A 27,190-nucleotide genomic window follows, 5' to 3' on the forward strand; every position below is an offset into this window, starting at 1 on the left:
GCTGTGCTGCTACGAGGTTTAATTACTGAATGCCTGGACAAGGTTTCATGTGGAAAGCTGCCCCACACCCTCTGTACACAGACTTCTTCCCCTCCCAGGTCATGTAACCATCCCAAAGCTCAAGCAGTTTAGTGAGCGGCCAGGATCCCGGCGTGAGCGCAGTTTGAACGGATTGCTTTTGTTTTGATGTGATTAAAAAACACCCACAAAGAAAATATGTTGGGCTAGGGGTGTGCTCTAGGGCTCAGCCCCATCGCGGCGGGGTGGAGAAGGACTCCTGCTCTCTCCGGTTTGTCTTTCATGGTGTCTCGTAGCCATGCTGAAGCCTCAGTGTCCTTGTTCATGTTATCTCCTACATTATGCACTGATTAAGCACAGCCCTTAAATATACACCTAACTTTAAACATCACTGGCTTTAGTGGTGCAAAAATAATCCCATGTTTTGCTTCTAGGGACCACAGCCTGAAGAGCCGTGGCTTTGTGCAGAGAGGGAAAGGGAGAGGTTCTCTCCTAAAACCTGGGCAAGTCCCAATACTTGCTGCACTTGGAAAAGTGGAACTGTGTGAGGAGCCGTGAAGATTTTGTAGTGGGAGCAGGTACTGGGTATTGGGAGTCTGCAGCGAGTTTCCACCATGTGGGAAGAGGCGCTTAAAGAGGGTGGGCTGGAGGGTGTTGAGAGATGACGGTCAGATGCATTTTGTGAAGTGTTGCCTGTGGCTACATTGGCAGTTTGCAGAGAAGGAATTGTGGAAAGAAATGTAGTTAGATAGGCAAACTGAGCGTTTGAAGAGGAGAGATCCTTGAAGGCCATTTACTGAGAAATGCTATCCAATGTAAATTAAGGGGGGGGGAGGGAAATGTTTGCAGGTTACTTTCATTGGTTGTGACAAGCTCCACTGCTTCAGTCCATTCCCAGCTCTTGGCAATTTGACTGGGTGGCTCTTGAGGTCCAGAGAAAGGACATAATAATTTAAATTTGAAGAAATACTTAGTCAAAATCATTAAATTCACAGCTACTGCATTCACATCCTTTCTGTATTTATTTTTTGACACTATCACTGCAAGTGCACTGTCAAGAGTGACTTTTAAACCATTATTGAAGTTCAGCAAGGCCAAGTGCAAGGTACTGCATGTGGGTTGGTGCAATCCCAAGCACAACTACAGGCTGGGCAGAGAATGGATTGGGAGCAGCCCTGAGGAGAAGGACTTGGGGGTGTTGATTGATGAGAAGTTCAACATGAGCTGGCAATGTGTGCTGGCAGCCCGGAAAGCCAACTGTGTCCTGGGCCGTATCACCAGCAGCGTGACCAGCAGGTCGAGGGAGGGGATTCTGTCCCTCTACTCCGCTCTGGTGAGACCCCACCTGCAGTACTGCATCCAGCTCAGGGATCCCCGGGACAAGACAGACATGGAGCTGTTGGAGTGAGTCCAGAGGAGGCCACGGAGATGATCAAGGGACTGGAGCACCTCTGCTATGGAGACAGGCTGAGAGAGCTGGGGCTGTTCAGCCTGGAGAAGAGAAGGCTCCAGGGAGACCTTATTGCGGCCTTCCAGTACCTGAAGGGGCCTACAGAAAAGCTGGAGAGAGACTGGTTACAAGGGCATGGAGTGACAGGACAAGGGGGAATGGCCTGAAGCTGAAGGAGGGGAGATTTAGATCAGATATTAGTAAGAAATTCTTCCCTGTGAGGGTGCTGAGGCCCTGGCACAGGTTGCCCAGAGAAGCTGTGGCTGCCCCTGGCTCTCTGGCAGTGTTCAAGGCCAGGCTGGATGGGGCTTTGGGCAACCTGGGCTAGTTGGAGGGTGTCCCTGCCCATGGCAGGGGGTTGGAACTAGGTGGGCTTTAAGGTCTCTTCCAACCCAAACTAGTTTATGAGTCTATGATTAGTAAGTCACTTAGTAAAACTCTTAATGCCACAATTCCTAACAGAAGCTTGTTTATCCCATCTCAGAAAACAAGCAGTTGCAAGTCCTTGTGACCTGGGTAGTTTTCCTTGGATACAACCTGAATTCAAAATATCCCCTCCACACAGGGAGCTGCTTATGAACAACTAGTTCAGAGGCCAGAAGTTACTTTTAGCAAGTTTCAGAGGATAACTTCTGAATAAATTAATATATTGGAGGAACTCATAAGCTGCTGACAGGGTGTTTGCAAACAGAAACAGAGAGTACATTCATCAAAGAAATTACTCAGTTTGAATAATTTGTTCAGCTCGGAGCATGTTTACCTGCCTGTGAGGGGAATGGGGAGGCTTAATTGGGGAATGTTTGTATTGTGCTTTGAGACAGTTGTAGGAAAGGCAGTATGAAAGCGAAGCGTTAGTGTTATGGTTTCTAGGGTTCTAATTCCTTCTGCAGTTTGTGTGAATGCTGCCTTTTTTTCAGGGCTGTACGAAGAAGGGACGCAGCCGTTGTTTTGCAACACGTGGATGTGAGGGAGGTCCCAGAAAGACGCCTTTGCTGCCAAAGGCACGGAGGCACCCTGGCTGCGTCTGCCCTGCCTGCAGAGCTGGCCCCAGTCTGCAGCCCCAGGGGTGGAAGCAGCGGAGCACGGGCTGCCCTGGGGCATTCCTGCACCCTGAGTGCCCAGGCAGAGGTGTGTCTGCTTCAGCTGATGCTGAATATGGCCCTTTTTTTTATCAAAAAGGCATCCGTGTTGTATTTTAACTTAACCAAGTTTGGCAGAGAAGAGAGTAAAGATCCTTCACATCATCATGACTGCATCCATTCTCTACAACTAACGGGCTGCTCTTTCAAATGAACTTTAAGGAAACTGGGAGTAAACATGCAGATGTAGAAAAGCAGATAGAGTTCTTCGGCAACTGGGCTGGGAAGTACTGTATAAATACCTTCAGATAGTACTTAACAGAGTGTCTCAGTACTCAATATCTAGAGAGAATCCGTCTCAGTTACATCACCATTGATTTCTGGGAAATGGATGAGTATCACTGGGAGCAGGATTTGGCCCATATAACTAAGTAATAAAATACCTTTTTGCAGGAAGTATATTTATAAACAAAGAGTGAGCATTGCATCTTCAAGTTACGTTTGCAAAGCTGCTGCCTGAAAATTGGCATGGCTCCTTCCAGTCAAGGGATCTTAGAAATAGTTTTGCTGCATCACAAGCTGCAATAGTATCTCTGAGGCTTTGAAAATGAACACCAGTGTCTCTGCAAACAGGATACTCTTTGTGAGGTTTAATTGGAACCAGTCATGTCTGAATGCCGCAGACTTTGAAATAACGTGACTAACCTAAGAAAGCTATCCAAGCTCTATCTACAAACAGTATTCCCCAGATACACAGGGGTGAAGAGCTTACTGGGATAAAGGCCCAGCATGAGATTCTGCTCTAAACTTGAACTGAATTGAACTAATTTTTTTTCTCTGTGTGTTGTTTTGAAGACATTTGGGTGCTTCAAATATCTTCCTTCCTCTCCTCTCCCTAGCTTGGCAGGAACTAGATGCAAAAATATTATAAGACAGGCTTTTGCAAAGGGGGAATTGAGTCATGGAGAAGCTGAATGCCGTATATTTAAAGTCAGTGTTTGTCTTTACACTTAACAAAACTGGTGATTGGAAAGGAGGGGGGGGGGAACGATGTTGGATCGTCTTCTATAACCCTGTAATAGTTGTGTAGAAGCAACTGACCTGGCGGAGAATTTAATTTCAGCTTTTGCCACTTGGCAGTGAAGCCCTAGCTGACATACTCGAATACACTTTTGTATTTTGGTACAACAGTCTGTTTCTTTAAATGCTTCCTTAAAGCCAATGGGCATTGAAAGGCATTTTCTTTGAAACTAAGTAGTTATTTGGTATCTATCCTTTTTGTTGCACATATGCTATTATCTTAGAATTTCTTTTAGAAGGGTTACCAGCACTGCCTTGGTTGTACTAATGGGGTCTTTGAGGACTGCGATGAGGAAAATCCTGTTGATTGTGCACTCCATCCTCTTGGCGAGCGCAGGCTGGCCTCTTCCAAAAGCTATCCTTGCTGACAACCTGGGTGGCTCTCAGCTCTGCTGTGGTATCGTAAAGTGCTCTGGTAGCTGTGTCGTAGCAGTGCGCAGAAGCGGGGCACAGCGTTTCACAGGTCTGCGTGCAGGGTTTACCAGGATCTCGTCTGCTGCAGAATTATTCTGCAATCTCAGTTCTGCTTTTTTTAAATTTGCTCTCTAGCGCTCAGGGCTGCAGGAGGACTCTAAAAGATGTGACAGGAGTGTAAACCAATGCCATGGTGTCTCCCTGAGCTCACGGGGACTGTGGAATATTAACTCGGAGACCCTGGAACTGCTCCCTTCCCTTTAGTCAGGGTCCTGTGGATTTTGCGATCCTTTGGGCATGGAGTATGTTACTTCAACATTGTTCTACTAGAATCTGTAATTCTGATACAGGTGGGAATTGGAGGGTTTGTTTTGTCTTGTTGAGGGGTTTGCTTTCAACAGTTTCTTTGGGAGAAGGTCTTCAGTGGATTATGTGCTTCTTGTAATGCTGCATAGAAACTTAGTCAGCATGAAGTCAGAGACTTGGGAATTCATCTTGCGCCAAAGAAATGGAAGTTTTATGGCCGTTTCTCTCCAGGGAAGAACGCAACCATCAACACCTTGCATGTCGAGTTGAGACAGCGTTACAGGGAGCAAGGTAGCCTGGGAGCAAAACTCGCAAAAGCAATGTGTGTTTTGAGTGGAGAGACTTGTGTCTGTACGAACAAGAGGTGTATGAAGGGGATGAGGTAGCAGAGATTATTTCTGGGAGGCAGGAACTGGTACTGCTGCAACACTATAGAATTCTTGATGAGGTTATCATTTCTGGGCATGGTAAAAAGGGTACAAACCCCATCTTATAATCAGGCCAAATGCACCGTTTTGCTAAGAGTTTTCTAGGAGTGCTTCATTGTATGCTTGCTGGTTTGTCAGATGATGACAGCAGTGAAAGCATTTTGTTTTGAAAGGTAATCTCCAAAGAATGGAATTCTTGGTGACCCTCATATTTGCAAGAAAGATAATTAGCTTTTAGAATAGAATAGAATATCTCAGTTGGAAGGGACCCCCAAGGATCATCTAGTCCAACTGCCTGACCAATTCAGGGCTGACCAAAAGTTAAAGCATGTTGTTAAGGGCACTGTCCAGATGACAGGCTTGGGGCATTGACTGCCTCTCTAGGAAGCCTGTTCTGGTGTTTGACCATCCTCTCAGTAAAGAAATGCTTCCCAATGTCAAGTCTTTTGACCTTCCAATCTTATCAATATCCTTTTATTTAAAAAACAAACAAACAAACACAAAACAACAAAGCCCTAACAACAAAAAAAGAGAGACGCCAGAATTTGACTGTTTGAATATGTGGATATGGCATAATCCTTTCTAATAACAGAAGGTGGTTTTGGATGGGGTCTTCCTATGCAGAACAAGACTAGCAGGACCAAGGACTTGTTTTTATGACAGGAAAAACTGGCCACAGGATAGAGTTTGACTTGGGCTATCAATCCTGCTGACACTTCTCTGCAATGGAAACCTGAAAAGTTTCTGAGCTGAATATGTCTTGCTGGCCCTCCATTCTTTTGAGGTTTTGTCCAAGTTAAGGCTGGAGTGAATCAGTGCAAAACACTTAAAATTTGAAGTCTTAAGCGATAGTGAATGTACTTTTGTCGTGATGCAGTCGTACGTGGAAATTCCCAAAATTAGAATGAATGGAGGAGCAGATGGGCTCTGATCAGGAGAACCATAAATTGTAAGTCTCTTGGTGCGTATTGCCTTGTGGTTTGCTTTAGTTTTTATTTAGACCGGCTTTAGAAAGTTAATATCAACCGTTGAACCTTTTAGGCTATCTTCCTCCTCCTTTTTTTCTTTCCTTTTTTTTCTGGTTTAGAAGTGAATAAAAGAGCTTTGTACAGTTCTTGAAACCAAGCCTGAAACAGCTCTGAACAAAATATAGTGTTCCTTTCAAAATCTTGGAAATAATTACATCATAGGCAAATTGGGCCAGAAACCGTTAATAGTATTCTTTGTGGAATGAAATCCCATGGGAGGACCTATTTCAGCAAACTGGCATTGTTTACAAATAGATACAGTGGCAGATACAGTTGTCCCATTCTGAGGGACAGCTGAAACTTTGTGCCCTATAATGGACTTCACAGAATAACCGTCTTGCTTTTGATAACAAGCTGAAAACGTGCCTCGATGCTTCTGTGGTCAGCCTCACGCCAGTGATCTCCGGGAGTGCAGGCTGTCTTTGGCACTGGAAAAGTATCTGTAGGTGGGTTAAAGAGAAAATAAACGCCTGTGTGGCCGAAAGCTCGAATTGCCGGAGGGACAGGAGCCGTGTCTGGATGTCTCTGTTGGGCTTCGTAACCTGGGAACTCCCTCGCGCTTCCTTGTGCAGCAATACCTGGGCACCGTGCAGTTACACCCACGGCACATGTAGTGCTCCCTGTTACCTTACAGTAGTTTTTGTCACTGGCCCTTTTTTTTTTTTCCTTTTTTTCTCATTTCTGGAAAACTTTCTGCATTTCAGGATAGAAATCACAAAGATTACTGATGTTAACTGTTTGACCTAAATCTACGAAAGCATTTAGTTCTCTAGGTAAACAGGCTAGTCTGTACTTGAAATTTAGATCAGCATAAGCCCTAGCCTGGGCACAATTACAGCTATTCCTTGGTGATATAAAGCATGTTATTGCCTATGTATGTGCTTCCATAGGAGGGTGGGCCGTGTTCCTCCATCACCAGAGCAGGTCACCCAGTAGATCTCCACCCGGGCAGCTGGGATCTGTTGGCAGAGCCCTCCGGTGGGGATTGGGCCCATGCTGGGGACCGCTGGTCTCTGTGAAGGATCGCTGCTGTGCTTCCCCAGGTGGTGTGTTCCAAGTGACAAAACATCTTTGTGTCTGACAGCTGCTTCCAATACATGACTTCATCAGCTAAGAGCGCGTGATCTTTTCCACGCTCCTAGGCCTGAAGGCTAAGCTATAGGGAACAGCACCTGGTCGGCGGCTGCCTGTGGTTCAGTATTACCTGTGCAGAATACAGATGGAGGTGAGCAACTCCATGGTGTAGGGAAGGTCTGGCAGTTCACAAAGGGCTTGAGCCTAGGAGCAGACATCCTCTTTGGCTGGTGAACACCATATTCATCTACCACTGGAGTAATTGTGTGAGCTCTTCCTAATTTGCTGCAGGCAAAATATGCCGGAGTAGCTGAGATCACTAATTTAACACAAACCAGTTGAAGTCGTCAGCTGGGAAGGATGCTCATACAAACTGTTCCCCAATGGAGGTGACCAGCTGGGGTCAGGAACATCTTCTAGGTGCATGTTTGTGAATCAAGATCTCCAGGATCACTGCTTCATGCTGTATGTACCAGGGAGAGGGCTGGGGCCAGCTGTTGATAGGGTTTTCAACTGGGTGACCCTCGATGGCTCCCTGGGGTCCCTTGGGGATCCAGATGTTCAGGGACTCTACTTTGTGGACCCAAGGATCAGTGCAAAACAGACACATGATGGTATATTTCATTTATTGTTCTTGTCACTGGGCAGATGCTTTCAATCTCAGATTTGGCTTTTTGGGATCTCATTTAGCTGAAATTAAAAGTGTAAGTCAAATAATCAAAAAAGTGATTGTTTTATGTGTGGTAACTTGAAAATAGTAACAAAGGCTAAAATGCCCGTGTCATGAAAAACAGCATCTCTAAAGGTTTCAGTTGGTCATTTAGTTTTTACGTGGAAGGTATTGTCAGTTAAGGCAATGTGAATTTGATTATCCCCTATTAATATATCAGCTGGAAATCCTGGCAAAATTCCAGCTATATCAGAATAAATGCAATTGTTGAAAACATTAACCTTGGCTCTTGGGGAAAAAAAAAAAAACCAAACCCCAAACCAAAAAAAACCCCCAAAACCACAACCAAACAACCCCAAAAACTCTCAACGGTGACAGTTTTATGTGACCGCAGCGAGAGCAGCAATGCTGTTACCCATTGAGCTTCAAGACCTCTTTGTGTGACAGTCATCTGAAAAATCCCTGCGACTTCCACAGCTGAAAAACATAAGTTGCTTCATTTTAAATTGAAGAGAGTAGCTGATGATTGCAGTAACTTGTGTTATCTGTGAATCGGCACGAGGAGAGATCCGTAACACATGCACAGTGGTCTACACGTGCCTTCCGTAAAAGGAGCCACATTGATTTTAGAGGGGTTGGAAGGCAAGGTGCTTGTAGAATTGTAACCTTTAAAAATATGCAGTATAGCCCACATCACATCTGATCTGTCTGAAATCATACTCTATTTTCAGGTCTTGAAACAGTTCATTTTACCAAGCATTGGGTGTTTATTAAACCAGCTGCTTAATCCAGATTTGAATTTTAATATTTAAGATACACTAGAAAGATGAGGAATTTGAAAAGTCTTACCTGCCCTGTGTTTTCCCAACTTCTGAAAGTTTTGTAACAATTTCTGGGTATTTTTGTCCGTACATCAGTACCTCTGTTCTTAGCGGTCAACAAAAGACCATACGTGTCTGCTGCTTGCTGATGTACCGTCCTTGGGACTTCATGGTGCTGTTATTCAAAGCCGTGCCACAAACAACCCTCCGGTAACAGGCCTGTGTGGTAGCAGGACGGAAAGAGAAAGACTTTAATTGTTTGCAAGATGTGATCATTTTCCTGCTTAGGTTTTAATTGGTTTTAAACCAAACGTGTTGCTCATTTTTATGTGCAAGTAAGTTTTTAATTTGTACTTCTGGATGAATTTCCTTTGGGAAGATCATGCCTTTTGAAGCCCAACACTCCCAGGACTAAACCCTCTCCAAACACAGGGAGGAAACGGAGATCTTAACGCTTGCTATCCATATCCTCCTGACATGCACTTTGTTTCTTACATCATAAAAAAATGGTTCACTACGATACCAGGTAGTTTCAGTAAATCATTTAAATTCTGTGTGGAAGTCTGGTTTTGGAGGAAAATTTGGATTGTAAACAACTACAGGAAAAATGTTGTAAATAAAAAATTAACAGGGATTAAAAAAAGCTTGATTTTAATGGTAATACAGTGATTTTTAGGAATTTGCCACTGCATTTATTTATAGCAACCAGCAGTTACCTTACTCAGAGCAAAATTCTAATAAAAAGCTTCCTTATTCCACCAGAAGGCTTTTCTTGCCCTCTTTGCTCCTCAGGACACCAGCCTTGGCATCCTTACTTGACAGGCATGCTTTCTGTTCTGCTTTTGCAGGAGGCTGTGAGGGCTGCTGAAGATGTCCGATAGTCTGGATATTGAAGAGAAACCTCCAGCCCCACCGTTGAGAATGAACAGCAACAATCGCGATTCTTCAGCACTAAACCACAGTTCAAAACCGCTCCCCATGGCCCCTGAGGAGAAGAACAAGAAAGCCAGGCTTCGCTCCATCTTCCCGGGAGGAGGGGATAAAAGTAAAGTATCAGCAGTGCGAATGGGTGGCTACACCGCTGTTTGCTTTCTGTTGGTTGTTGGTTGCCCTGTTTACTTTCTGCCACTGTTTTCTTTCTGTTTCAGTTGCAGAACATGGTAAAGTCCTTCCAAAGCCTTCTGTTCCAATTACTCTAGTAACATGTTTCAAAAGAGGAGGAGGAGGAGGAGGTGTTCAGTCAGTTACTTTCTGTCTTTGAAAAGCCAGTAAAATGTGCACGTGTTGTGCTGCTTGCCTTTTAAAAATAACTATAGTTAAGCTGTGGAATCCTTTCCTTTAGATTTTGCTGTGAATTTGCAGTAAAAACAGAGGTGAAGTTGCGTACTTTTGAAAATACATTTGCAGAAGCGAGCAGGCAATATGCCTGACATTTTTGGGGGTCTTTTTAATGCACTTACATTCTAGGGACAGGAGCAAGGCTCTTGCTTGTTGCTTTTGCAGTGAGAGTGGATGCAGAATGGCTTGATTTAAACTCTGCTAGGTGTGGTTACAGCAAGAGAGTCTTTTAAATATGCAGGAAACAGCATTTCAGTTGCATTCTTTGAAATGCATTTGCAGAAGGGAATGTGGTTTGAGTTAGTGTATTTACAGAATTAAGGGAAGGGATCTTCTTTTTTTGTAATGCCATGGGAACTGATGGGCTGCGCCCACAAGTGCTGAGAGAGCTGGCTGATGTCACGACAAGGCCTCTCCATTATCTTTGAGAGGTTATGGTGACAGGGGGATGTTCCTGATGACCATAAAAAAGCAGATGTCAATTCTGTCTTTAAGAAGGAGGATCTGGGGAACTACAGGCCAGTCAGCCTCACCTTGGTCCCTGGGAAGCTAGTGGAGCAAATCCTCCTGGAAACCCTTTCCACACAAACGAAGGAAAAGAATGTGATCAGGAAGAGTCGGCACAGATTTACAAAGGGGAATTCATGCTGAACCATACTGGCAGCCTTCTACCATGAGACGACAGGCTTGATGGTGAAGGAAGAGCAGTGGGTGTTATTTCTGCTTTAGTAAGGTGTTCAACACAGCCTCCTGTAGCATCCTCACAGACAAACTGATGAAGTACAGTCTAGATAAGTGGACAGCAAGTGGACTGAAAACTGGCTGAAATGCTGGGCTCAAAGGGTTGTGATCAGCAGCATGAAATCCAGCTGGATTTCACAAGGGATTCCACCTTTGGTGTGTTCCTCCAAGGACAGCTCAGAACTGTGGAACTATGGTCGTTCCCTTGGAGCTCCATCTCACCAGTGCTGCTGACTGCCCCATTCACAAGTCTTTTCCACAGCTCATGTGGAGCAGCTGGAGGCAGTCGGGCGTTCAAAACTCCTTGCAGGCAGTAGAAGGCACAATGTCAGCCCCATTCCTCCCCTCAGGCAGGAGCAGACCTGATGGCTTCTCTCGCATGAAGGCTGTGACTGAGGCAGAACTGGCCGGTTCGCTCCTGCAGGGTGCTTCCCAAAATGTCCCCTGCTGGGAGGAAAAATTAATTTTCAATTGATTCTTTTTTAAAGGCCAAAAATTAAAATCTCTCCCAGCTTGTTTAATTCCTGAAAGGACTTGGGTGACTTCTTCCCCTAACTGCCAGCAGGACGGTATTCTCCCTCTCCAAGGGAGGATTTCTGAAGTAGGAGTTGCTGTGTGAAATGCATGCAGGAACGGGGAGATCCAGGAACAACCCCTCCTGGAAATGATCAGTGACATTAAAAATAGATATAATTAACTACCAGTCACAGCAGTCTTAGGAAACATATGAGTATCGTGATTTTAAATGTGACTGTGAGGGAATGTAAGCTAAGATTTATAGCTTAATTTTGTTGGGTGAAATAATAAATGGAGGAAGTTTAGCTTGGCTGGCCAAGCCCCTTGAGGTGGTTTCATCTCGGGTTTGGTTTGTGGGTCAGAGTATCAGCTGGCCTGTGTTTGCTTCACAGATTCAGTGACACATTTTTGAGAGTCCTGCTTATAAAACAGAAGGTGATTGATACGGCTGCTATCATCTAATGCAGTGCTTCGCAGCATCACAACTTTATATTCATAGTCCACCACTGGTACTGGCAAACAGAATGTGAATAAAACAGCATGTCAGGGTGTTTCTGCCTGAACCTGCAGGAATTTCTTTCTTTCATTTGCTCATCAGACAGGAGGGATGTGAGGATGGGTATGCTACGGTGTGTTCTCTCTAAGGCAACGGTGTGTGTCGGTACTGCTGTGCTTGGGGACCAGGAATCTTTTGCAGTCGCTCTCCTGTTAGAGTGTAGGGGTTTCAGTTAGGGTTTGAGCGCTTCTGTATCTAAAACCTTGTTTTGGCAAGCCACTGATGGCTCTGTGGCCCCACTGTGCTTCTACAGTTGAAACAAGCCACTTGGGCATTAGTGTCCTGCACCTTCCCAAAGCTCCTGACCACCTTATGTTCCTGATAGCTCCTCTCACCCCTGTCTCTGGGGTACGGTACCCCATTTTGTGGGGCCAGACAACTGAAATACATTTCCAGTGTGACATGGGCAATCTGTGCGGAACAGGGAGCTGAACCTGTTCCCCGTGCCGAAGCTGTGAAATCGGCCTTCCTTCCTCGGAGGTAATGAGGTGATGGGAGCCACGGTGGAGTTCATAGCATTAGTGTTTCCTTTCAGCAGAGTGCTGTTACCTCAGGAGAATTGAGAGCAGAAAGAAATGACTTGTGTTCTTCCGGTTGTTTGATATAGCCTTGTTCTGCTTTCATTAAACCACCTGTAACTGCTGTGCTAGCATTCAACCTAACGAAAGGAAAGGGGAGCGGGCCCACCACGGCTCAGACAAGCCTTTCAGCTGAAGAAGTACATCCGTGTTAAGATTACTGGGTGAATAATATCACTTCCCTCGAAACTGCTTTAGCTTAGCTGGAGATGGGAGCAGAGCCTGACCGTTAGTCATCTGATTGCCTCCTGTACAGAAAAACAAGGAAAGAGGGAAGGTGAAAAACCCAGCGGGGTTAGGATTAATGGTGGAGAAAGAAAAGGACAAGGCTGCTGGGGTGGGACAGGACAATCAGAGCAGGAAGGAGGATGGGAGGACAGCGTGAGTGACAGTGGAAGGGAGGAACAGAATGAGATGAAGAGGACACGCCTAAGTGTGAGGTCAAACCCTTCCTCCCTCTGGAGAAAAGCTGCCGCTTAGCTGAGTCACGTTTTTCTGCCAATCAACTGCTCTTTTAACATATTAATGATGGTGGTGATGCAGATAGAAAACTCTTTCCTTGTTCTCTTTTAATCTGTAATAGTTGCTGAGGTGGTGTGGGTGGCCCTCATAGCTAACTGCTGCGCAGCAGGAGTGTATTGTGAGGGGAATTTATACAAAAATCAAATCGGAATGTCCGGTATAAAACCCTGAATCCAGTCAGTCATTGCTTCAAAGAAGTCATGCCTTTTCATATCATTTTGCCAGCTTATGTAAACCAGAAGTGATTTGACTTGCAGGGCACAGACAGAAGTGTTAAAGTTTTTAGACTGGGGAGGAGTGAGGGTGTTGCAAGGAGATGGTTAATTCTGTATTTAATTTATAGTTTATCAGCATTTGGACCATAGGGTTCCATCCGTGGTCTGGTAGGCAGAGGTCTGTGAAGCAGATGAGCCAAATCTTGGGGAATGAGCTGGAACACTTGCCCCTGCGGGAGAGGCCTAGAATGGACAAGTGCTGCTGTTGATGGAATGTTTTCTGTAATGCGTTATTTCGCTTCTGGATTTGACTGTTGTGTTGAACTGAATTTGATGATCCTTTAAATCTAATTTTCACTGCATTTGCTTGCAAATGATGAGGTAGGAGAAGCCAGTTTTGTTATCTACAATAAAAAGTTATATATGCTGAACGGAGATGACATCTTGTAACTGGCAACATCTATCCTGAAAATTAAACTATATCATCTTGAAGATAAAAGGGGGAAAGCCTTTGCATTTGTATTTGATATATTGCTGCCATCTTTACTGAAGGCTAAATGAAAATAATTCATTGATTAATATTGTGTAGGGGTGTACAGACAAAAGGTGACAGTTAATTATTTAATGAGGATAAATGCAACAATGCAGAGAAAGGATTAGAAACATCCAAAATACTCTAGACTGTAATTATGAAGAGCAGACCATCTTCCAAGTAAAGGAGGCTGTAAGATAAAGTAAGAAAGATGTGCGAAGAGAGGCCTCATGGAGCTACTATCTGTGAGCAAAGGCAGAGCCAGGCTGGGAGCAGTGCTGACACGTGGTGAGCTCAGCCTTTGGATGAGACCCCTAGGTAAACTTATAAAGCTGGCAAACATAATACTAAAGCACCAAAGGAAAATATTGTTTAAAAGTCTGTGAGCATTGTAGTGCTTTATGTTAGAAGATTGATTTGCCAGAAAATAGATTTCACAAAGCTCTGTTCTGGTTGATATTGGTAGAAGGGGACACTTGCTTTTGAAATAAGACACACACATAATTGTCGTCATCCGGCTGTTTTTAATGTGCGTAGCATGGCTGTCACGGGTGCTGCACTGAGGGAATATGGAACGCAAAGACGGGACCTGAACAACCGCTCCTTTCTCTCCTGCTGATGTGTAACTGGCACGTGTCTTCATTTTCATATTATCATTAATAAATGGTGATACACTGGACTTGAGAGATCCTGATATAGAGTCCCGCTGTGATAGGCACGGTATAAACCTCTCCTATATCTCTGGGTTTCTCACAACTGTTAGCGTGAAGTCACGTCACGTCAGATCTATAGAGCAAGCCTGCTCAGGACCACAATATGTAAACCAGGCACGCATTAAACTGAGAAGGGCAGCAGAGGAGAGGTGGGATCCTGGGCTGCAGAGCGCTTTCTTTAAAGACGCAAGATGATGTGACCCTTGTATTCTACATGAGCGCTTTACGCATGTCTTATTTCCTGAGTTTGTGTTAATAGCTCTCACATACTCGCAATACTAATATTTGTTCTGTTCCAATCATTAGCATGTCGTTTTTCCACTGAAATGACAAATGTGTTTGGTAGAATGGCAGTTCCCCTCGGATGGCACCAGAGAAGATCCTACAGATAGCACTGTTCTGTATTATTCAACCACATGGTAGTTAGTCTTGGAGCACGCTGGTTCTCCAGGGAAGCCAAATATTTCAAGTACCTGCCAGCAGGACAGACATTTGCACGTGGGTTTGTGCTACATGTTTGGGAGTCGTCCAGAACTGTCATTATTGTCAACATTTTTCAGAGAAACCTCTGTTGAACGTGGATTCTTGATGCATGAGAGTGAAGGTAGCTTCTCTCAGCCTTTATTCCACTCATTCTTTGTCAGGATCAATAAAAATGGGCTGAAGTGAGATTTGTCAGTAGTAAAAAGCACAGGAGATGGATGACCACAAGGGATGTTACTTTCAAAGGTGTTAAAATAGGAGGGAGATGAGAAACATATGCAGATTGACTGACTTCCAAGTCTGTCTCCTTCAATAAGATTCTCCACACTCTGAATACTGGTGGAGTGATTTAAAAACAAGGAATTCCTGGAGACTAATAAAGCCTAGGCTTTATGGTTATATGTCTTAGTTAATTGAGAGCTCAAATAAAGCTTTTCCAATGGCATTTGTGGGATCTTGTTGCTGTGCAGATTCTGTGGTTTCTGATACAGAGCTGCTGCTTCAGTCTTTTACTTGGAGAGGAGGCAGGAACAGGATAGGATCTTTGTCTTCTGAGCTGCCTGTTTTCACAGAACTTGTAGGAACCTGGTTGTATTAAAGGACCTCTCCTCTCTCGTTTGGCTGAGTTTGACAACAGGTTCAAAGCATCTTGGTGAAAAGACACACGTGCAAACAGGCATGCACATGCATGTCCTGGGCGCTTTGCTTCTGCAGGAACCCACAGAGCAAAGTCAAACAGGAGTTAGTTGCTAGATATGAAAACTTGAAAAAAAGAACTGATCATAGAAATCATACTGGTTAGAGATAGCCTAAGAAGGCTACTTCATGAACAGCTTACTTTGGCAGCTGTGTCACTGAGTGGAAGAAAACCAAGATGAAATAACGCTTTCTTAGACCTTCCCAAACTGGGCTTGACAGTTAGGCTGGTGGTGTGTTAGCTTGGGTCTGTTTGTCGATGTCGTGGGTTTGCCCCAGCCGGCAGCTAAGCACCATGCAGCCGCTCCCCAAGGGGATGGGGAGGAGAATGGTAAAAAAAACCTCATGGGTTAGGATAAAGACATCTTAATAGGTTAACAAAGGAATAGAATAATAATAGTAATAACAATAATGATAATAAAACAAGTGATGCACAAACGCATCTACTTACCACATGTGGAAGGGAAAAACCTCAACAACCTGATGCCCAGTCTGTTTCCGAGCAGCAATCCCACCTCCTGCCTGGCTTCCCCAGTTATATACGGAGCATGATGTTCTATGGCAGGGAATATCCCTTTGGCCAGTGTGGGTCAGGTGTCCTGGCTGTGCTCTCCAGCTTCTTGGGTACCTGGCAGGGTGTGAGAAGCTGAAAAGTCCTTGACTTGTGTAGACACTACAACTACCCAGCAACAACTAAAACCAGCAATGTGTTATCAACAGTATTCTCTTACTAAACCACAGCACTATACCGGCTACTAGAAAGAAAATTGTCTCACCCAAAACCAGGACAGTGAAGGAAGATGGATGTTAATTGACTTGTTTTCCACTTTTAAAATACTATTTTGAGCATACTTGATTGCGAAAATTTTTGAATGAAAAGCTGTGCAGAAAATAAGTGCATGTTAATATTTTGCCTCTAGCCAACAAGAAGAAAGAGAAAGAACGTCCTGAGATCTCTCTTCCTTCAGACTTCGAACATACCATTCATGTGGGATTTGATGCCGTCACTGGAGAATTCACAGTAAGTAACCACTGTATTGTGTGCTTACCAGAGCTTCTAGTTTCTTGATGGTAAAATAACCTCCTGTCGCCAGAAACGTCAGATGACAGCAGCCACGCTGTGAAGAAAGAGACTTTTATTTGTTGGGCTTAGGATTTGGAGTGTTTTACTTCTTACTCAGGCTGCTTTTTTTTTTCTCCAAGGATTGTCAGCAGAGTGTCTGTGGAAAATGAAAACTAGGAAGAACGTAGGTGTATGCTTTTATCTGTCCCACAAGCTGCTACAGGGGTTGGTTATTCAGTGTCTTTGGAAAAGCATAGAAAACCCACACACATGTGCATAGTGTATGCCTTGCTGTAGATAGTCAGCCCCAGAGTGCAAAGTCCAGCCACTCTACAGACAGCCCTTGGAGATGCCCAGAAAGGACAGCATTGTGGAGGTCCATTCATTTTAATATCCTTCAAAGTATGTCCATAGACCGGGTGATCAGACACGTTTCTAGCCTTTACATATTAATAAAATAGCAGTCAGCTTTTTCTACTTAACGTCACGACAAAGTGTATGAAGTGTTAGGAAAATTGAGTCTGATAGGAGTTCCTTGGAGTCTACAGGGGGCTTCAAAACATTTTCTCTCAGACTCCTAGTTAGGTCCTGAAACCATTAATCCTTAAAGCTAAGATGGCAGTAAGCTTACATTTGGTTGAACTGCAGAGGTGAGAGGAAGCATTAGCAACTCTCCGTACCATCAGTGGTACCCTGTGAGCTAAGTGGTCAGACTGTGTTATCACCGTGCATCAAATTGTAGTGCGTTAGTGCTGACTGGCTGCATACACCAAACAGGATGGGACAAATCATTTGCCTGGATAAAGGATGGTTAGTTTTCAGAATTTGAGCCCTAAATGTGAATTATTTTTTTTTCATCATTTTTTACTTTGAATGCTATTTTTGTTTCTCAAAAATGTTTCAGAAAGCTGGAAACTTTGTGTGCTGCAGTAGCAATAGTAATAATAACTAACAATAGAAGAAAAAAAAGACACAGTTAATGACAGCATGTCTTCAAAGGAGTAGTGAAATTGAATTATCCTCAGTAATTAGGAAATACAGCTACATTTAAAATATGTGGACTAGTTAATTAGCCTTTTTAAAATAGATGTCACTTACAAAATCTTACTTTAGAATTTATTCTGTGCCAAACCCTAGGGCTTGATTAAATGCTCATTTAAAAAGCCCAGATGTGGTCATTGTTGATCAGAAACTTAGCATAAAGCTCTTAAAATTGTGTTTTCCCTGCTATCTATCCTGGTTTTCCTCTTTTTTTTTTTTTTCCTTTCATTTTTTTTCTCCTCTCTGTCTCTCCCTGTAGCCACTTTATTGTTCAGATTAATCTTCAGTGTCATTCTCTTTATCTTGGTATCATGTATTCTGTTACTTTCTGTTACTTTTGTTTTTTTCCCTTTTGTGTTTGCATCCCTTCTTCCTGCCTGTCTTGTCTTTCCTTCCTTCCTTCCTTCCTTCCTCATTTCACTGCTTTCCCTACTGAATGTTCAGCTGTTCTTATTCTATATTTGTTCTTCCTTTCAGCCTTCTGCCTTTATTTCTGCCCTGTGCTTCAGACTTTTTCCTTCTGGCTCTATACGAACACGATGGGTCACAATCGTGTTCTCTCGTAGGCTGACTGGTGGTGAGGATCCCAGTTAGTTTCACGTCCCTGCCAGCTGGAACAAAAAGGAGGGACGTCGAGGTTAACACACTTCAGTTCTAAGCACAAGCACTCTCTATCAGTACTTCAGAGTTCACGGTTTGGAGCAGTTTGAACGTTGTTATCATCCAGTGTGTCAAAACAGTCTCCAGTAGCAGAGATTTTTGATTGGGTTTTTTGGGGATTTTTTTTTGGTGTCAGATGCCACCAGCATGGGTCCTGGCCTTTTCTAGAACAAAGCGATTCTACGTGGCTAAATACATCCAGCTTCGTTGCTGTAGCACAATTTCATTTTAATATCTTTTTCCCTGTCAAAACAGTGGACATTAGATGGCTGCTGTTTTACACCACCACAATATTTCTACGATAATACTTTTTCCTAAAGCGTGGAAGGATGGCGCTGCAGTTTGAGAAGGCTCTAACCAATTCAAAACAAACCAGAGAGACAGGTGACTTTCCCCATGCAGCTTGCCAGCACAGGACTTAACGCTGTGGTCCTCAGTGGAGTAGAAAGTCAAAGCAAGGGGATTTTTGCACCATTAAGAACTAGCTATCAGCTCCCAACTAGTCCCAGCTGCAACCGTTGTGTTACACATTACATTAGGCATGTTTGATTTGTCCCAACCTGGATACAACCCGTGTATCAGCTGGGTAGTCATGTGGTAAGTACGTCCTGCTGAAGGGACTGCCACTAGCTGTATCATGTAAAAATATTCCCACTGTCTAGTGATCACACTGTCTGTCTCTCAAAAGTTTGGAAGTGCCATGGGAATGTCCAATAAACGTGCAAATATACGGGGGGGAGGGTTGTTTCGAATTATTACAGTTGTCATGCCGATAGTGTCTGCTGTCCTGGTTATGTGCAATGCATTGGGCCATTTTCCGACACCGCCCAGTCACCCCCAGCTGCATTACCTGGTTGCTGTTAGTTGCATCTCAAATCAAAGTTGCATGGGCTCCTGAGTTTCGGCTTTCAGGCTTGAGCACCAAGCTGCGTTGTTGCTCATGAACGTATGTTATATCTCCATTTCACCGTGCTTGGAGCAACCACATGTGCTAAGAAGTAGGGCTTTTAAAGCTCAAAATAAAATTGGTTGGAAACTCTTGGGCGGGAGCATGCTGCTAGAGATTTATGTTGATTTATTTTGAAGAAACAGATGCATTTTCTGAATGGAGGAAGAAGCGTGGTTTGCAGGGCTTTGGGGAGTGCGTTTTGTAAGGCATGCATTTTTGAAACAGTTTCCTGATCCCCAATCTAGAATAAAATATGGTCACCCACCAAAGTCTTACAGTTTTGAAGATTATGACATTAGCAAGTGGGAGAAAGTTGTGGCTATAGATCCAAAGAAGTTCCCCATTATTAATCTAATCAAGCATTTCTTTAGAATTGTCCTGATTTTCAGTCTGACGTGCATAGATTATTTGCGTTGTGACAATGCACAACCTCCCAGTGTGAAATCTGAGTTTGACCAGCTGCTTTCTCCACTGCACTTTGTTGACTCGTGCACTGGCCAATTGTGATCTTGGGGCTGGAGAACCATTGGAAAAAACTTGTCTAGAGCCATTCAAAAGTGCTAACCTGGCTTTCAAAACTAGACAAACAGCAAAAGCCCAGATCTTTCTCTTACTATTTTTATTTTTTAACTAAAAAAAGAAATAACAGGTAATTTTTCCAGTACCTTGCTGTTAATCCTCAGTAATGTATTCTTATGAGCGAGAGAAAAACTGGTTTAAAAAAAGAGAGGAGGGGGAATGATGCTTCCAAACTTTGGAACAGTTGTGATTTTTCTGTTTTCCTAAGCCTGCCTTCCTGTAGCCTGTCCACCACCTAATCTATTTGGTATCTACCTCGTAACTCCCATTTTAGATGGGACTTCCCCATTTTGGCCCATTGGTTTCCTCCTACCACCTTCTAAGTTGTCCCACATTCTGTTTTAACTTTCTTTTCTTTCTTTATTTACGTCCATTACAGCCAGATCTCTATGGCTCACAGATGTGCACAGGGAAGCTCCCAGAGGTGCGTCACAGGCCCAAAAGAATCTTGCATCAAAATGCTTCTTTGAGATGTCATAGCACTGCAGCAGCAGGTTGATGTGTGTGCAGTAGATTTGTTGCTTGGCTTATCCCACTTTTTTTTCCATTAATCCTAAACTTTGGAGGCCCATGTCACACATTGTTTTGTGGAGAACTTCTTAGGAAGAAGCTATATTAAAGTGTTTACCTAGGTTGGGGTGGCACCAAGGCTAAGTTTAAATGTACTTCAGGTGTAGTTTTTCATTCAGTAAGCCCTACAATTTGCTGGTAGATGTTGGCTGTGCAGTAAGTACAGGCTTTCAAATTTAGGAAATTATACTGGATATTTAAAGCAATTTTTCATCAATATAATTTCAATGAAGAGCTGCGGCTTTCAGCGATTGGATCAATTTTCAAATGCCACCCTCACTCGTAAGATGTCTGAGAATTCATGCAAGGCTTTGGCGCACTCAGCCTGTTTTCTGAGTCCCTGGTTTCTGTATATTTACAGTAGAGAACCTACCTATGGAGCTACAGGAGCTCGAAAAAGAGACGTCCTTAGCAGCAGTGGTACAACTCAGTGTTACGATTTTGAGAATTTAAATGCAGATTCTTAATCCCGCAGTGTTCCCTGGTATGCTGAAAATTAATTGCATCAGGGTGGGGTTTACCTTTTAATCAGGCAGCAGTGATCATTTCAGCAAAATGTGTTTGCATTATTAAGCATTAAAAATCCAGTGTAAAGCTCCTAAAATAAACTGTGTTGTCCACAAATATAGAATAGTCTTATTATGTCTGCACTGAATCACGAGGAAAACGAGCTAAGCCTTAAATCATTATTCCATGGAAGAGCAAAGTTGATTTAAAGATGAGTTTCATGCAATTTTTTTCCTATCACAGTCATAACTTTCTTTTCTTTTTAAAGTTGGATCCTGGTTTTAGCTCTATATTTTGATAGAGAAGAGAATGATTGCATCTAATGTATAAGCTACTAATTTTAATTGTAAGGTGTCCATCAAAATTTCTGAAAGTAATCTTACAGGTAGCATGGGATCTTGGTAAAGATCTGTCAGGCTGCAGCTGTCAAATATTCTAAATCCGCATTCTTTCCCCTTGACATCTACAGGGCATTCCAGAGCAGTGGGCCAGACTACTACAGACCTCCAACATAACAAAACTGGAGCAGAAGAAGAACCCACAAGCTGTTCTAGATGTTCTCAAATTTTATGATTCCAAAGAAACAGTTAACAACCAGAAATATATGAGCTTTACGTCAGGAGGTAAGTCGACATACCACTGCGAAAAAGGGAGTGTCGGGCCCCAAAATGAGTCAGACCGAAGTTCAACGTTCAAGTGGTCAAGAAGCAACCTTAAAAAAATTCCACTATGTGGAATACTCCTGAAATCAATTGTAGTTCTCCTTTTGTCCCCTAAATGCCATTGAAACCGTGTCTTGTCTTTGTCGCTTGTTTTTAGAATTAAATAACAACAATAATTTTTAGAATTAAATAATAACAATCATTACCTTTTTTAGTCAGAAGCATTAGCAGCCAAAAGTCATATTTACTTTTGTTTGCATCCTTGTTCCTTCACAGTGTTCAGATTGGGGTACAGGGTATATTCATTTCGTGCATTTTATGAGTTTCTCTTGGATCCTTTGAATAATAGGTTACGGACTATGAGGATTTTTCGTGAGACATTGCGATAGAGGAGAATTTTCAAGGATTTTTTTTGCATTAGCTGTAGAGAAGATTAGGTTGCTATGTGTAAATTCACAAACAAACCTAGAATGGCTGCTATTGAGATGTAAAAGGAATGTTGCCACAGAGGATGAGACGGAAGGCATCAGTGTCCGGAGCAATCTCCGTAGCATGCTCATTCCAGGAAGATCCTCATGACTTAAGCGTTACCATCCAAAAGCCTGCGAATGTGATGGGGGTGTCATTTTTTCCCTTGGTTGTGTACAGTCTGCAAAATTGTAGTGTAGCATTGCAAAAATGAGAGAGCAAGTCTGTACTGCAGTTTGCTTTTTTTTTTTTCCCTTTGGCCCATTCTTTTTTGGTAGACAAACTGGCTAATGATACATCTAGGAAGTAAGCGGAGGTTTTTACTAGGTGCAGCACATCTAGCTTTTGTATGGATGTGTTCTTTTGCTATTCCTTAACATTAGAGTTGATTTTTAAACAAAAATACCATTAAGATATCATTACTCTGGTAAAGCTCATGTCAACAGCTTCAGCTAATAAGGAGGTGTCTCTCTCCAACAGGGTGTGGACAGCATTTGTAATTTAACCTGCTGTGGTTCAGTTCCCTACGCATGATAGTCTGTGGCAGCAGAGTCTGTAATTTCCTTAATTTGCTGGTTCAACCAATACAACTTCCAAAATGCAGACTGGGAGAGCTTCTCAAAAGTCCTTCTAAAAACTGTGCAGTTATCTCTAGCATTTACTAACATTTCTCTTCTTTTGAGGGAAAGCATCTTTTTTTCTATATTCCATAATTAAAAGTTTTGACTGTCTAACTTGACACTTAATGTTTGCTAAATTAGCAATTACTTCTGTGATGAAATGCAAAATTCAAAACAGTTAGTGGATGCTCCTGAACTCAGGAGCTGTTGCTGTGCTATGTCAGAATGGAACTGCCGTGGCTAAGGGGGGGTTTGGGGGAGGTTTTATGGAGAAACGTTTTCATCAAGCTAAAGAGAATAAATGCATGCAATTTTTTTTTTTAAAAAAAAGAAAAGGGAAAAAAAGCTGCTTTAGCTCTTGGATGGAACAGAAGCATTGGCTGATACAGAACAATTTGCATTTTCTTGACCAAGTTTCTATTTATTTTATTTACTGGCAAAACATGGCAAAAAATAGACAAAAGAAACTGTAGAAAAAGAATAACCTAGTATCTTGTCCTGCTATCTTGCTTGCTATGTGAAATAACTGTTGTTACTGGAGGGATGTTGTGAAAGAAAAATGCTACCTAGTTGGATTTCCGTGTTCTGTGGGATTCCCCACAACAGGCAGTTTTATGACAGCACCTGGATAATTTTCCCTTGCACATTGCAGATAAAAGCGCCCATGGATACATAGAAGCCCATCCTTCGGTGAGTGTGAACGGAAGCTTTTACTTTCATAGCGTTTAAGAATTGTGGAGCAAGCAGTGAGCTTTGCCTTTTGTAGGAGAGCGCCAGCCTTGTAGGCTGAAAGATAGTGTGTTTTAGTGTCTTTGCAGCAGCAGAAAAGGGATCACTGGCTGTTTTCTAATTTTCTGTTTAAGAACTTTTAAAGAGGTGAAAATCTGGTTTTGCAGAGAGAAGATTGCTTGCTGTTCTTAACCATAGAGGAATATATAATTCGCAACAATATGCAGTACTGTCTAATTAGCCCATTTTAATTTAGTTTTAACAACTTAGAATCCATTTCTATTAAATTTTATGATTTATCCTTAGTACAGCTGGATATGTAGCTGAATATAAATAAGGGTATAATTGATATGTAACTCACTGGAACCATTGAAAGAAAGTTTTAAATAATCATCCACTCTAATTAATACTGGATTGCCATAGAAATCCCAGAGATGTAGTCATGACATCCACATTAATATTGACCAGATTTATTAGTGTTAATGTTAGCGCATTAAATAGCAAATGACTGAATGGGGATTTGGCCTTTATTTTCAAGTGTTGAACAACTTAATTTTAGGTTTGTGATGACACAGGAGAGAGTGTGTACAATGAAATGAAAACCATCTTTGCATATTCACACTTCAGGTTTTCCATTGATGCCGCTTCCATTATCTTTAATAAAACACACTTCTGAAAGGAAGTTTGGGGTTCACCAGAACATAGTAAGCCTTCCCAATAGTTTTTCCAGTGGGTATGGACACGTTGGCAGATGCTGTGGTATTTCGTTCTAGCAGACGCAGACAGTGGTGAGACAGTCAAGATGTTAACTTCTGGAAGTTACCGACTCGGAGGATGCTGGTTGAATGTTACAGTACAGGGAAAACAACTCTCTGACAGGATCGAGCAGTCATTGGAATTACTTTAATTTCATTTTACTCCTTAATGGGAGTCTGGCATTAAATAATATGACATTGTATATGTTCTAGCTGCACAATTTAGTGCTGTCAGACCAAGCATGGAGCCTAGTCAAAAAAATAGTCCTAAGAATTTGACATAACAGAAATGTGATTATTCCCTTCTTTGTTTTTCCCTTAATCAGCTTCTGCCCCCATGTAAGCAAGGTGCTAATGATGAGTAGAAAGCTATATGCTGATCTAATGTATGGCAAAGTAACATTCGCCTTCCCATTAGGGCACCCCTTGCTTGACAGAGTTGGCCTTTAAACTAGTGTTTAGAACGTCTGGTGTATCGTTCCCTATTTTGGCCAGATTAGTAGCTCGTCCCACCATTTACCTTTAAAAGTCGGGTAACGGAACTGGGTCTCACAGAAAACACAGTGCTCTGTGTGTGTGTCTATGTGGCAGCGTGTTCAAGTACAGGTGACTTAAGGCAGCGATACAATCATCTGTTCAGTAAAGCACAGGCGGGAAGATTAGGTCTCCCTGTTTCCTGCGGGCTGTCCCTTACTGGACCAAACTGATGCTATTTTAAAGATAACACAAACAAGATGTGAATGTTTAGAATAGCACCTTTGATTTGCTTCAATTCTCTAAGTGGCCTGTCGTAGCCAGTTTTAAAGCAGGTGGTAAATGCTTAACAAGGCACCTTCTCAGTTTTTTTGTTGTTTCACCAGCAAATTTGTGACAGCATGATCGAACCTCCTGTCTCTGAGTAGCAGCTGGGGCTGGTGCGGAGGGGTCTCAACTCGCCTAACTTTAAATATCTGCACTGTAGGCTTCGATTTATATGTAGACAACTGATCAGGCAGACTTCCCTTGCCTGCCCTGTATTTGGAGTCTGCCTGAAGGTCGACTGCGCCCTGGCAGTGGCTTTTATTATATTTATTTTATGTAAGGGGAGCCCGGGTGAGCCTGGCAGCCCCGGGCAGGTTCGCAGGATGCACCTTGCTGCTGAGAGGGCTGCATTCGCTCTGGGTTAGCGTTGTGATAAGAAACAGGCAAGCAGTGGAAAGATCAAGGTGTTAACTTATGATTAGGTAAAGAGGAGGATGGTGCTAAAAAAGGAGCCAGTAAACAGGGAAATTCAGCACTGTGGAAACAGGCAATGTGATTATCCCGTGGGTAAACTAGTAAAGAAACAAACAGCCTTTCTCTCCAAAACCAAATTCTTAGGAAGATGACGACGGAGGCTTTGCACTTTGAAGTGTGTTAATTAACCCAGCCGGTAGACACCTGTTAGCTTAATCAACTGTTACTATTTCTGTAGACACAATGCCAAAGCAATTAACCAGCAACTAGATGTGATTTCCAATGATAGATTCGAGCATTATATTTTGTGAAATTAGAATTTGACTAAGCGTGGGAATGATTTACTTGTTTTTAGCGAAAGTGAAAACCGCCAAGCCAAATTAACAAAATGGCAGGGTAATTTGTAACCTTTAAATTGTATTGTGCTATGCGTAACTTAGAACTGAGGCCTGTGGGGCTATAGGTGTGTCTAGGTTGGCTTCTGATGTCTAAGCAAACTAAAGTTGTGTGTAATTATCAAACCTCCCAAGTTCCAAAATGGTGACTGTCACTCATGCTGTTATCTGTCCACAGAGCACAAAAACAGCATCAGAACCCCCGCTAGCTCCCTCTGTTTCTGAAGAAGAGGATGAAGATGATGAAGAGGAGGAAGATGACAATGAACCTCCACCTGTTATCGCACCACGGCCTGAACATACGAAATCAGTAAGTCCCAGCTTTGGTTAGCACTGTATTAGGTGTAATTCAGAGCTGTGTTTCTGATCAGACAACACTTGCAGATGAAGAATCTGAGAGCTGGAGTCCTACCATGACATAGTGCTTCACCCAAGCCACTGACACCAGGAAAACCTGGTTTGAACTTTCACATTGTCATGAGTTTCCCGTGATTCTGATAGGGACTGTGAATTTACCTTAGCATCAGATAAGGGGTAGCATTGTGTCTTTTAGTGCTACCAGTGTAAAAGTGAGCAACTTTGTCCGAAGTATCTGTGTAGGCTCTCTGTCATCAGTGGCGAGAGCAGTCATCAGGCGTGGTTCACACCCTTGCAGGATACGTAGGAGAAACTTTTCCCTGGAGGTACCTGTCCCTCTCCGCAGACTATGTAAGTAGCCAAACGAACAGCTTAGACTACACCCTTAACTTTTACATGATTGAAGTTTGGTGAGAAGAATCCTACGCAGCTATGTGTTGTAAAGAGAAGGTGGGTCCCTGGAGGACTGGAGAGCAGTTCCTAATGGCCGTTCCCTAAAGCTTGAAATACTGATGAGAAGCCAGTTCAACAGTTGTAATCAGAAAAGGGAAATGCTTCCTGCCTCCATTCAGACACCTACGTACCAACTAAAGAGACATTTTGTTACCCATGAAAACACACAAGCATCAAGGAACAAGGCTCTGGGGCCCAGAACAGATCTATTTCTGTATCCTTGCAACACAGTAAATTCATTGTTTCAGTCATCTTTCAGAAAATCAATGAAAATTGAAAACGAAGCTGGCCATGAACTTGCGTAAAACTAGCCTTTCATTTTTACCCAGTCAGTTTGAGAAGTGGACAGCGAAAACAAACATTTTAAGAGCCCTGGATGTGGCAGGCAGCATCTTCCTAAGGGTTTGCATTTGAAATACGATCTCGGGGGCATCTCTGCGAGCCGCCTTTCTGACACAAGATAATTTCTTGTCATAGATCTACACACGCTCTGTAATTGAACCTGCCGCTGCACCAGCACCAGCTAAAGAAGCCACCACTCCCCAACCCGAAAACTCAAACACAAACACTTTGTACAGAAACACAGACCGGCAGCGAAAAAAATCCAAGATGACAGATGAGGAGATCCTAGAGAAACTGAGTACGTATTTTGTATTTCTCATCTGATGAAGCAGTGTACTGTATGCATGTCTCAGGATTGTATGTACAAATGCTCATCCTCAGTTTAGTGTCACAGAGTCGCTTACGACTCCCTACACAAACTGTTACTGTGCTTGGAGGAACCGAGAGAGCACCCTGGGTATTCCTTCTGCCTCTGAGGGCACCCGTGACTGGGTTGAGTTTGCCTGAGCTTCCTTCTATGCTAAAGGCAAAATTAGAGATTGTTTCTGGTTGAGCAGAAGGCTGTGC

General features: G+C 43.0%; 1 protein-coding gene across 5 annotated transcripts in view; it reads left to right on the plus strand.

Moving 5' to 3' along the window:
* PAK3 (p21 (RAC1) activated kinase 3) overlaps positions 1-27,190 on the plus strand; it is a 153,433-nt gene that overhangs the window by 98,469 nt on the left and 27,774 nt on the right. For 4 of the 5 annotated variants that reach the window (XM_075763619.1, XM_075763615.1, XM_075763616.1 and 1 more), the window contains 6 exons: positions 9,217-9,413; positions 16,179-16,279; positions 21,097-21,250; positions 23,030-23,067; positions 25,650-25,781; positions 26,759-26,921. In XM_075763619.1, coding sequence (XP_075619734.1) covers positions 9,239-9,413; positions 16,179-16,279; positions 21,097-21,250; positions 23,030-23,067; positions 25,650-25,781; positions 26,759-26,921 — 763 coding nt within the window. In that variant the 5' untranslated portion in view covers positions 9,217-9,238. Of the gene's footprint in view, positions 1-9,216; positions 9,414-16,178; positions 16,280-19,935; positions 19,975-21,096; positions 21,251-23,029; positions 23,068-25,649; positions 25,782-26,758; positions 26,922-27,190 lie in introns of those variants that run through there. The other variant, XM_010300744.2, reaches the window with a different exon arrangement.

This window comes from Balearica regulorum, chromosome 11 (assembly GCF_011004875.1).
Source record: "Balearica regulorum gibbericeps isolate bBalReg1 chromosome 11, bBalReg1.pri, whole genome shotgun sequence".
Taxonomy (NCBI): domain Eukaryota; kingdom Metazoa; phylum Chordata; class Aves; order Gruiformes; family Gruidae; genus Balearica; species Balearica regulorum.